Below are 12,845 nucleotides of genomic sequence, written 5' to 3' on the forward strand. Positions count from 1 at the left end.
CACATCTATGTGTGTACAGTATATTCTGTATTAAAGTGTTTTCATTTTAAATATTCTTCTAAAACATGAGTAAGTTCCTTAACATCACATTGCTTGGAGATATCAGTTTGGCTATTCTTTTCTAATTTAGATTGTTTCCAAATGTTCAGAATTAAAATCTGTATACTTAAATTCTGTACATAGATCACTTTGGGAGTTCTGAAATATTCATGAATACTTGCACCTTTTTCCAGAATCTAAGCTTCATACATCTAGTTTTGTTCTTGTAAATTGTTTTTGAGGAAGTGGTGGTCAGTGTCACAAACCAGCTGTGGCTCCAAACAGACACCAGGATTTAGGCCCATTACAGAGAGACCACCCTGGAAATATTCTATAGTCGAGAGGAGCTTTCAGTCTAGAAGAGGAGGAAATGATACTTAGTTTAGTCATCATGTGCTTTGGCAAGAAATTACAGTCGAAAGGAAGGAACAGATAAACATTGTGTAGTAGCCGCTTTGAAGAGTGGTCAAATTCCCTATGGCAAAACTTCCTCCTCCCCTCTTCATTCCCCATTCCCCCTATTTTGATGTTAGATAGGTGGCACTTTACTGTGTCACTCCCCACCTGTCCTCCCCGCAACACTACTTGGAGTTTAATCATAAGATCGTGGTTTTATTTTTTTCCCTTAAAGAAGGATCTTTATTTCTTTTAATTTTTAATATTCTTAGAACTGTGAGCCCTCATCATCCATCTATAGCAACCATCAACATTTCTCCATATTTTTTCATTTATTCTGCATCTCCTCTTTTTTGCCAGGTATTTTAAGGCAAATCCCAGACCTTACGTCATTTCAGCCCTACATATGTCAGTAGGCATCCCTCAAAACAATGGCATTTTCTTATGTAGCCTCAAGGCCTAATAAAGTTAATAATTATCTGAAATTATTTAATATCCCAATTATCTATTTAAAAGATTTTATAAGGTTGGTTTTTCAAATCAGGATTCAAGCAAATCTCACTTAATTGTTATGGCACGTAAGTGTCTTTTAAATCTAAAATAAACACTTTTTTGTGTGTGCCTCTTTAATTCATTGCTGAAGAAACTAGGTCAACTCTATTTCATAGAGATCTTTTTATTGCAGATCTGTTTAAATGCTTTAATTAAAAGAATTTTAGGCTAGGTACAGTGGCACACACCTGTAATCCCAGCATTTGGGAGGCCAAGGCGGGAGGATCGCTTGAGCCTAGGAGTTCCAGACCAGCCTGGGCAACATAGTGTGGCCCCCATCTCTACCAAAAAAAAAAAAAAAAAAAGATCAGCCAGGTGTGGTAGTGTGCGCCTGTAGTTCCAGCTACTTGGCAGGCTGACATGGGAAGATTGCTTGAGCCTCAGAGGTCAAGGGTGCAGTGAGCTGTGATCGTGCCACTGTATTCCAACCTGGGTGACGGAATGAGACCATCTCAAAAAGAAAAAGAAAAAAAATTAAGAGAAAAAGCATACAGGATAACAAAATGCAAAGAGTATAAAAAAGTATAAAATAGAAAAAGTAAAAGCCTCCTCACTTCCATCGCCAGCCAGGCAAACTTGATTGACATTGTTTTTTCAATTATTTAATTAACCTTTTTATTTTCAGATCATTGTAGATCACATGCAATTGGAAGAACTAATACAGAGAGATATTGTATACCTTTTACCTAGTTTCCCTCAATTATAACATCTTTGCAAACTACAATACCATATCACAACCAGGATACTGACATTGATACGTAAGACAAAGAAGATAAACTGGAGGGAGAGGAGCCAAGATGGCCGAATAGGAACAGCTCCGGTCTACAGCTCCCAGCGCGGGCGACGCAGAAGACGGGTGATTTCTGCATTTCCATCTGAGGTACCGTGTTCATCTCACTAGGGAGTGCCAGACAGTGGGCGCAGGTCAGTGGGTGAGCGCACCGTGCGCCAGCCGAAGCAGGGGCGAGGCATTGCCTCACTCGGGAAGCGCAAGGGGTCAGGGAGTTCCCCTTCCAGAGGTGACAGACGGCACCTGGAAAATCGGGCCACTCCCACCCGAATACTGTTCTTTTCCGACGGGCTTAGGAAACGGTGCCCCAGGAGAGTATAGCCCGCACCTGGCTCAGAGGGTCCTACGCCCACGGAGTCTTGCTGATTGCTAGCACAGCAGTCTGAGATCAAGCAGCAAGTCGGCAGCGAGGCTGGGGGAGGGGCGCCCGCCATTGCCCAGGCTCGCTTAGGTAAACAAAGCAGCCTGGAAGCTTGAACTGGGTGGAGCCCACCACAGCTCAAGGAGGCCTGCCTGCCTCTGTAGGCTCCACCTCTGGGGGCAGGGCACAGACAAACAAAAAGACAGCAGTAACCTCTGCAGACTTAAATGTCCCTGTCTGACAGCATTGAGGAGAGCAGTGGTTCTCCCAGCACGCAGCTGGAGATCTGAGAACGGGCTGACTGCCTCCTCAAGTGGGTCCCTGACCCCTGACCCCCGAGCAGCCTAACTGGGAGGCACCCCCCAGCAGGGGCAGACTGACACCTCACACGGCCGGCCAGGTACTCCAACAGACCTGCAGCTGAGGGTTCTGTCTGTTAGAAGGAAAACTAACAGAAAGGACATCCACACCAAAAACCCATCTGTACATCACCATCATCAAAGACCAAAAGTAGATAAAACCACAAAGATGGGGAAAAAACAGAGCAGAAAAACTGGAAACTCTAAAAACCAGAGTACCTCTCCTCCTCCAAAGGAACGCAGTTCCTCACCGGCAACGGAACAAAGCTGGATGGAGAATGACTTTGACGAGCTGAGAGAAGAAGGCTTCAGACGATCAAATGACTCCGAGCTACGGGAGGATATTCAATCCAAAGGCAAAGAAGTTGAAAACTTTGAAAAAAATTTAGAAGAATGTATAACTAGAATAACCAATACAGAGAAGTGCTTAAAGGAGCTGATGGAGCTGAAAACCAAGGCTCGAGAACTACGTGAAGAATGCAGAAGCCTCAGGAGCCGATGCGATCAAATGGAAGAAAGGGTATCAGCCCTGGAAGATGAAATGAATGAAATGAAGCGAGAAGGGAAGTTTAGAGAAAAAAGAATAAAAAGAAACGAGCAAAGCCTCCAAGAAATGTGGGACTATGTGAAAAGACCAAATCTACGTCTGATTGGTGTACCTGAAAGTGATGGGGAGAATGGAAACAAGTTGGAAAACACTCTGCAGGATATTATCCAGGAGAACTTCCCCAATCTAGCAAGGCAGGCCAACATTCAGATTCAGGAAATACAGAGAACGCCACAAAGATACTCTTCAAGGAGAGCAACTCCAAGACACATAATTGTCAGATTCACCAAAGTTGAAATGAAGGAAAAAATGTTAAGGGCAGCCAGAGAGAAAGGTCGGGTTACCATCAAAGGGAAGCCCATCAGACTAACAGCGGATCTCTCGGCAGAAACTCTACAAGCCAGAAGAGAGTGGGGGCCAATATTCAACATTCTTAAAGAAAAGAATTTTCAACCCAGAATTTCATATCCTGCCAAACTAAGCTTCATAAGTGAAGGAGAAATAAAATACTTTACAGACAAGCAAATGCTGAGAGATTTTGTCACCACCAGGCCTGCCCTAAAAGAGCTCTTGAAGGAAGCGCTAAACATGGAAAGGCACAACCGGTACCAGCCACTGCAAAATCATACCGAAATGTAAAGACCATTGAGACTAGGAAGAGACTGCATCAACTAACGAGCAAAACATCGAGCTAACATCATAATGACAGGATCAAATTCACACATAACAATATTAACTTTAAATGTAAATGGACTAAATGGTCCAATTAAAAGACACAGACTGGCAAATTGGATAAAGACTCAAGACCCATCAGTGTGCTGTATTCAGGAAACCCATCTCACGTGCAGAGACACACATAGGCTCAAAATAAAAGGATGGAGGAAGATCTACCAAGCAAATGGAAAACAAAAAAAGGCAGGGGTTGCAATCCTAGTCTCTGATAAAACAGACTTTAAACCAACAAAGATCAAAAGAGACAAAGAAGGCCATTACATAATGGTAAAGGGATTAATTCAACAAGAAGAGCTAACTATCCTAAATATATATGCACCCAATACAGGAGCACCCAGATTCATAAAGCAAGTCCTGAGTGACCTACAAAGAGACTTAGACTCCCACACATTAATAATGGGAGACTTTAACACCCCACTGTCAACATTAGACAGATCAACGAGACAGAAAGTCAACAAGGATACCCAGGAATTGAACTCAGCTCTGCACCAAGCAGACCTAATAGACATCTACAGAACTCTCCACCCCAAATCAACAGAATATACATTTTTTTCAGCACCACACCACACCTATTCCAAAATTGACCATATCCTTGGAAGTAAAGCTCTCCTCAATAAATGTAAAAGAACAGAAATTGTAACAAACTGTCTCTCAGATCACAGTGCAATCAAGCTAGAACTCAGGATTAAGAATCTCACTCAAAACCGCTCAACTACGTGGAAACTGAACAACCTGCTCCTGAATGACTACTGGGTACATAACGAAATGAAGGCAGAAATAAAGATGTTCTTTGAAACCAACGAGAACCAAGACACAACATACCAGAATCTCTGGGATGCATTCAAAGCAGTGTGTAGAGGGAAATTTATAGCACTAAATGCCCACAAGAGAAAGCAGGAAAGTTCCAAAATTGACACCCTAACGTCACAATTAAAAGAACTAGAAAAGCAAGAGCAAACACATTCAAAAGCTAGGAGAAGGCAAGAAATAACTAAAATCAGAGCAGAACTGAAGGAAATAGAGACACAAAAAACCCTTCAAAAAATAAATGAATCCAGGAGCTGGTTTTTTGAAAGGATCAACAAAATTGATAGACCGCTAGCAAGATTAATAAAGAAAAAAAGAGAGAAGAATCAAATAGATGCAATAAAAAATGATAAAGGGGATATCACCACCGATCCCACAGAAATACAAACTACCATCAGAGAATATTACAAACACCTCTATGCAAATAAACTAGAAAATCTAGAAGAAATGGATAAATTCCTCAACACATACACCCTCCCAAGACTAAACCAAGAAGAAGTTCAATCTCTGAATAGACCAATAACAGGAGCTGAAATTATGGCAATAATCAATAGCTTACCAACCAAAAAAAGTCCAGGACCAGATGGGTTCACAGCCGAATTCTACCAGAGGTACAAGGAGGAGCTGGTACCATTCCTTCTGAAACTATTCCAATCAATAGAAAAAGAGGGAATCCTCCCTAACTCATTTTATGAGGCCAGCATCATCCTGATACCAAAGCCTGGCAGAGACACAACAAAAAAAGAGAATTTTAGACCAATATCCTTGATGAACATTGATGCAAAAATCCTCAATAAAATACTGGCAAACAGAATCCAGCAGCACATCAAAAAGCTTATCCACCATGATCAAGTGGGCTTCATCCCTGGGATGCAAGGCTGGTTCAATATACGCAAATCAATAAATGTAATCCAGCATATAAACAGAACCAAAGACAAAAACCACATGATTATCTCAATAGATGCAGAAAAGGCCTTTGACAAAATTCAACAACCCTTCATGCTAAAAACTCTCAATAAATTAGGAATTGATGGGACGTATCTCAAAATAATAAGAGCTATTTATGACAAACCCACAGCCAATATCATACTGAATGGGCAAAAACTGAAAGCATTCCCTTTGAAAACTGGCACAAGACAGGGATGCCCTCTCTCGCCACTTCTATTCAACATAGTGTTGGAAGTTCTGGCCAGGGCAATTAGGCAGGAGAAGGAAATAAAGGGTATTCAATTAGGAAAAGAGGAAGTCAAATTGTCCCTGTTTGCAGATGACATGATAGTATATCTAGAAAACCCCATTGTCTCAGCCCAAAATCTCCTTAAGCTGATAAGCAACTTCAGCAAAGTCTCAGGATACAAAATCAATGTGCAAAAATCACAAGCATTCTTATACATCAATAACAGACAAACAGAGAGCCAAATCATGAGTGAACTCCCATTCACAATTGCTTCAAAGAGAATAAAATACCTAGGAATCCAACTTACAAGGGATGTGAAAGACCTCTTCAAGGAGAACTACAAACCACTGCTCAAGGAAATAAAAGAGGATACAAACAAATGGAAGAACATTCCATGCTCATGGGTAGGAAGAATCAATATCATGAAAATGGCCATCCTTCCCAAGGTAATTTACAGATTCAATGCCATCCCCATCAAGCTACCAATGACTTTCTTCACAGAATTGGAAAAAACTACTTTAAAGTTCATATGGAACCAAAAAAGAGCCCGCATCGCCAAGTCAATCCTAAGCCAAAAGAACAAAGCTGGAGGCATCACGCTACCTGACTTCAAACTATACTACAAGGCTACAGTAACCAAAACAGCATGGTACTGGTACCAAAACAGAGATATAGATCAATGGAACAGAACAGAGCCGTCAGAAATAATGCCACATATCTACAACCATCTGATCTTTGACAAACCTGAGAAAAACAAGAAATGGGGAAAGGATTCCCTATTTAATAAATGGTGCTGGGAAAACTGGCTAGCCATATGTAGAAAGCTGAAACTGGATCCCTTCCTTACACCTTATACAAAAATCAATTCAAGATGGATTAAAGACTTAAATGTTAGACCTAAAACCATAAAAACCCTAGAAGAAAACCTAGGCAATACCATTCAGGACATAGGCATGGGCAAGGACTTCATGTCTAAAACACCAAAAGCAATGGCAACAAAAGCCAAAATTGACAAATGGGATCTAATTAAACTAAAGAGCTTCTGCACAGCAAAGGAAACTACCATCAGAGTGAACAGGCAACCTACAAAATGGGAGAAAATTTTCGCAACCTACTCATCTGACAAAGGGCTAATATCCAGAATCTACAATGAACTCCAACAAATTTACAAGAAAAAAACAACCCCATCAAAAAGTGGGCGAAGGACATGAACAGACACTTCTCAAAAGAAGACATTTATGCAGCCAAAAGACACATGAAAAAATGCTCACCATCACTGGCCATCAGAGAAATGCAAATCAAAACCACAATGAGATACCATCTCACACCAGTTAGAATGGCGATCATTAAAAAGTCAGGAAACAACAGGTGCTGGAGAGGATGTGGAGAAATAGGAACACTTTTACACTGTTGGTGGGACTGTAAACTAGTTCAACCCTTGTGGAAGTCAGTGTGGCGATTCCTCAGGGATCTAGAACTAGAAATTCCATTCGACCCAGCCATCCCATTACTGGGTATATACCCAAAGGACTATAAATCATGCTGCTATAAAGACACATGCACACGTATGTTTATTGCCGCATTATTCACAATAGCAAAGACTTGGAACCAACCCAAATGTCCAACAATGATAGACTGGATTAAGAAAATGTGGCACATCTACACCATGGAATACTATGCAGCCATAAAAAATGATGAGTTCATGTCCTTTGTAGGGACATGGATGAAATTGGAAATCATCATTCTCAGTAAACTATCGCAAGAACAAAAAACCAAACACCGCATATTCTCACTCATAGGTGGGAATTGAACAATGAGAACACATGGACACAGGAAGGGGAACATCACACTTCAGGGACTGTTGTGGGTTGAGGGGAGGGGGGAGGGATAACATTGGGAAATATACCTAATGCTAGATGACGAGTTGGTGGGTGCAGTGCACCAGCATGGCACATGTATACATATGTAACTTACCTGCACATTGGGCACATGTACCATAAAACCTAAAGTATAATAATAATAATAATAATAATTACAATAAAAGAAAAAAAAAACTATAAAACATTGTTGAGAGAAATTAAAGAAACCCTATAGAAGGAAAAAAAAAAAAAAAAAAGAAGATAAACTGATAGATTTTTAAGTAACTTTTGTCTTCTTTGTCAGTGATTGTCAATTAGAGAGTCAGGCTATGAGAGGTAGGCTACCTGAGTGTCAGAATGAGGTAATAAGAATAATGCTTCTCCTCATCTCTACTAAAAATACAAAATTAGCTGGGTGTGGTAGCGCGTGCCTGTAATCGCAGCTACTCAGGAGACTGAGGCAGGACAATCACTTGAACCTGGGAGGCGGAGGTTGCGGTGAGCTGAGATCGCGCCACTGCACTCCAGCCTAGGCAACAAAAGCGAAAGTCCGTCTCAAAAATAAATAATACTTGTCTATTAGTTTTCATGTGTATGCATCTGCCTTCTTCAACACATGACATTGTAGGCGTTTTCTCTCCCTAGCAGTTTTTCATTTTACCCTTTGGCATCTTTCTACTTAATCCTTTGAAATCACCCAAACTGTGGAAGCACAAGAGAGTGAAAATTCCTGATGTAGTTAATACCCATGGAATAAACTTATTATATTAGTCTTGCCACAGAAAACTCCATAAATAATCTACTTCCATAGGTCAGAGTGATACTAGAACTTCTGATGACAGTTGCTTTTTAATAAATTAGGACTCAGCACTTCCTTTGCGATTCAGGTTCTTTGGCAGAAAAAAGACTCATGGAGTTTTGTTCTGATAGTTAATGAAAGAGAGAAATTTTCCCAAGGAGGTACAGATCCCCAGGCAAAGTAACGATGGGAATGTTGACGATTTGAACTTGCCTGCATTGTGCCAGCATTGCTGGGTGAAAGAAGTTTTCTCTTGGGCCTTAGAGTGGAAGTGGTCGGAAAGAAATACAGTTACAGGGCTGAATAAAAGTGATACCCTGGCCGGGTGTGGTGGCTCATGCCTGTAATCCCAGCACTTTGGGAGGCCGAGGTGGGTGGATCATGAGGTCAGGAGATCGAGACCATCCTGGCTAACACGGTGAAACCCCGTCTCTACTAAAAATACAAAAAATTAGCCAGACGTAAATGCACCTGTCATCCCACCTACTTGGGAGGCTGAGGCAGGAGAATCGCTTGAACCCAGGAGGCAGAGGCTGCAGTGAGCCGAGATCCTGCCACTGCACTCCAGCCTGGGCGACAGAGCGAGACTTCGTCTCAAAAGAAAAAGTGACACCCTAAGATTTTCCTTTGCTGACGCATGTCACTTTAAAAAAATAAAATTTAGAATATGATAGTCACATGTAGGTTGACTCATATAATTTGCTCCTTATTTTATATTTAACTATGTTTTCTGAAAAAAAAAAAAAGTTTTTCTCTTCCTCTTTTATGAAAGGAGAATTTCATAGTCCTAAGAAAAGTGACTTAAATATTTGACCAGGAGATTTCTTGGTGGCTTGGAGAGGTTGTGTTGTGTTTATATTTAGATGCATATTTGTTTGTACTAATTACCCTAGGATTGCTTTATGAGGGTGCTCAAAATAAATGCTTACAAAGGTAGGGCAGGTAACAGAAATGAGTAACAAGGACCTGGTGAAGAACTAGGGTGTTTGGCTCCTTTCAAGGGATAGCCACTGTATCACTAGCCCTGTGAGAATGCCTGATCACGTGGTTGTCACGTCTTTCAGTTGTTGTTGTTGTTGTTGTTGTTGTTGAGACGGAATCTCACTCTGTTGCCCAGGCTGGAGTTCAGTGGCATGATCTCAGCTCACTGCAACCTCTGCCTCCTGGGTTCAAGCGATTCTCCTGCCTCAGCTTCCCGAGTAGCTGAGATTACAGGCTCGCGCTACCATGCCCAGCTAATTTTTGTATTTTTAGTAGACACAGGGTTTCACCATGTTGGTCAGGCTGGTCTCGAACTCCTGATTTCAGGTGAGCCGCCCGCCTTGGCCTCCCAAAATGCTGGGATTACAGGCATGAGCCACCACTCCCCGTTTGTCCTTCAGTTTTAAAGAGAAACTATAAATTGGAATTTTTATTAAAGCCCTTTAAAGCCGACAAATAATTCAGATTTTACATCAAAGCCTTGTGCACTGTGTGCTCCTGCACACTATGCTTCTCTCTTGTATCACTTTCATTTAATTCTTGGCAATTTTGTGTTTACCAACTGCCAGGGAGCCCAAGGAATTTAGCTGTCACCTCAAACTTAACCAAACTTACAACCTTTGTCCCCAAACCTGCTCCCTCTCTGGACTCTTTTTGCTGTCTATATTGGCCTCTGTGTTGCAATCATTTCTGGACTGAACAAGGCCTTGGTATTTTTTCTCCTTTGTTCTTCCCACTATAGTTCCCCCAAACCTGAGTCTGTTGATTTTGTCTCAAGAATTTGTCTGTTTTCTGTTCCTTTCCTTCCTGTTCCAGCTACCCCCATTGCTAGCCTGCCTACTGCTCCTCTGATCCAGATTCTGTCCCCATTCTAGTTCCTGTAGCATTGTCCAGCCAGGTTGATCATCTTTTTCTAATACCTCTTTCGTTATCTTCCTACTCAAAAAATTCTGTGTCCTTGTTGCCTACCATGTAAATTTCACTAATTCTGCCTAGATCTCAGGGCTTCATAGTAGTTTTATCTTGGCTGTCTAAAGTTCCCCCCGGCACTCCTTACCTATTGGTCCGTTAAAGCCAACTCTATTTCCCCAATTCAGCCCCCTGTCAGGGGCTGCCAGGAATCTTGTGGGAGTTTCTGAATAATGGGTAGATCCTTTCCCTAGGCCTTGGCTGTTGAGATGATGGTTTTCAAATCTTTTTCTTTTTTTTTTTTTTTAATAAACCTCTATTACCATTTGGCCCTGACACCTCAAGGCAAGAAGGAAGTGGAATAAAGGAAGACTCCTGAATCCAGCTGTAACTTGGGAAGAGGCTGGGAGGGAAGAGGGCTGCTTTGAGGTCCACAGATTCACAGTATACCCAAGGTGAGGCTTCTCCATCAGAGACTTTGGGATGGAGAGGCCTTCTTTTACTACCTTTGAGAGTTCCTTCTTCAACAGCTTTCTGCTTCTCTCCCTCCAGCTGAGACCAGAAATTTTTGCTTTGTTTATGTGAAGCTGTGCTAACCACAGACATTTTGCAATCTGAATGCAGCGTATGCTCATTCTCCTTGCAGCCCACCCAGTTGTGCATGTCCTTAGATAGTTGTGTGATTGACTAAGTCACTTTAATCAACTAGAGCAACTTGTAGGTTAATAGGTGAACTTCCCTATTCAGAAAAGTCTTCAGATAATTTCTTGTTTTGATGAAATGCTGGTAATTCGCTGAAACATTCTTTCTTGCCTCTCTCCTTTGCATTTTGTTTGCACCCCTGATGTATATATAACACATAGCACCTAGAATTATAGTTATTTGAATGTGTGACTATTTGCCATTTTACTCTGAGTTCTATGAGACAGCAAGTGCTGCTTTTGTGTTTCCAGCTTTTAATACCATGTCTGGTTATGAAAAACACTCAACATAGTAGATCCTTGACATTTTCTGATTGTACATCCCAAGTCTATGAGGAACCTTAGAATCTGTGACTGTCATTAACTAAGACTTATATTTCAAATGATTATTAGGCTCAGTCCCCAGCTAAGTGACTTGTAGCTAAACAAAGTTATGTCAGCTTAAGCCTCAGATTCTAACAGGAGCATTTTCTGTACATTATCTCATTTAATCAGCACAACCACCTTCTAAAGTGAGTAATACTTTTTCTCCATTGTGAATTATTACATGACATTGACTTTGGGAGTGGCTTGGCAAATGCATGCAAGGCCTGCTGAGCAAGTTTGGACGGGTGGATAGATGATTAGAAAAAATAATGATTAAATGATTTGTTTCCTAAGGGCTTTCCGTTCTAATATGTGAAACATTTTGATCAACAAGAAGATAAAACTGGAAAACAAGAGATGAAATAACCTGAAACAATAGATATTGTTTAATAATTCAATCTTCTTTTTTTGTTTTTTGGTTTTCCTTCTCCCCAAAAACAATAAAATACATAACTTGGAGATTGTATCGTACTCTCAGTCCTCAGTAATAATTAATTACCCCTTCTTCTTTTATTCCGCCCTTCTTTTTCTTTACCAGGTGATGGCTGTGGACACCTAGTGACTTATCAGGATAGTGGCACAATGACATCTAAGAATTATCCGGGGACCTACCCCAATCACACTGTTTGCGAAAAGACAATTACAGTACCAAAGGGGAAAAGACTGATTCTGAGGTTGGGAGATTTGGATATCGAATCCCAGACCTGTGCTTCTGACTATCTTCTCTTCACCAGCTCTTCAGATCAATATGGTAAGAAAAGAGAACTAGGTTTCTCTGAGCATCAAAATTTTCGATATTTGCAGAGAGGGGCAAGTGGTGTGTTAATTAACGCTATATCCTGAGAAGATTAGAAGAGAAACTTGCTTGTGTAAACTCTTGGGGATAACTTAGAAGGACACATTTGCTTCATAAGCTGAAACAGCAAAAGACATCTAAGGAGCTGTGAGCCTTGTGTGTGTGTCTCAGAACCTTTGTTAGAGTTTCAGTGCTCCTAGGAAGAGAATTAGAGATACGTGACATTTGGTAAACCATCTGCAGTTCATTATTCATTTGACAAATATTTATTGAATAGAACAGTGACCATGTTTCAGGTACTCTGTCAGGCAACTGGGATGTAACAGTGAAAAAACAAAGTTCCTCTATGAAACTTGCATCTGCGGGGAGAGGAAGGCAGAAAATAAGCAAATGCATCTGTAGTATGAGAGATGGTGAGAAAGAAAAGGAATAATGAAAACGAAGGCATCCAAAGGTGATGTAGAGCCTGCATTTGAGTGTTTTTGTGCCACTTCAAATGGGATGGTAGGGAGGCATCATCAGTAAGTGGACATTTGAGCAGAGACCCAAAACGAGGTAAGGGAATGGACTGTTCTGGTATGACTGAGGTCAGAATTTTCTGGGGAAGAAAACAGCAAGTGCAAAGGTCAGTTTCCTAAATAGCCTTTGAAATTTAGTGTTTTGTGCTTTGAGAT

At 41.0% G+C, this 12,845-nt stretch overlaps 1 protein-coding gene across 4 annotated transcripts in view; it reads left to right on the forward strand.

Moving 5' to 3' along the window:
* DCBLD1 (discoidin, CUB and LCCL domain containing 1) overlaps positions 1-12,845 on the forward strand; it is a 73,420-nt gene that overhangs the window by 15,348 nt on the left and 45,227 nt on the right. For 3 of the 4 annotated variants that reach the window (XM_002817287.5, XM_054558778.2, XM_054558777.2), the window contains exon 2: positions 11,914-12,126. In XM_002817287.5, the coding sequence (XP_002817333.4) occupies positions 11,914-12,126 (213 nt within the window). Of the gene's footprint in view, positions 1-1,781; positions 1,868-11,913; positions 12,127-12,845 lie in introns of those variants that run through there. The other variant, XM_063724966.1, reaches the window with a different exon arrangement.

The sequence above is a fragment of the Pongo abelii genome, chromosome 5, assembly GCF_028885655.2.
Source record: "Pongo abelii isolate AG06213 chromosome 5, NHGRI_mPonAbe1-v2.0_pri, whole genome shotgun sequence".
NCBI lineage: Eukaryota > Metazoa > Chordata > Mammalia > Primates > Hominidae > Pongo > Pongo abelii.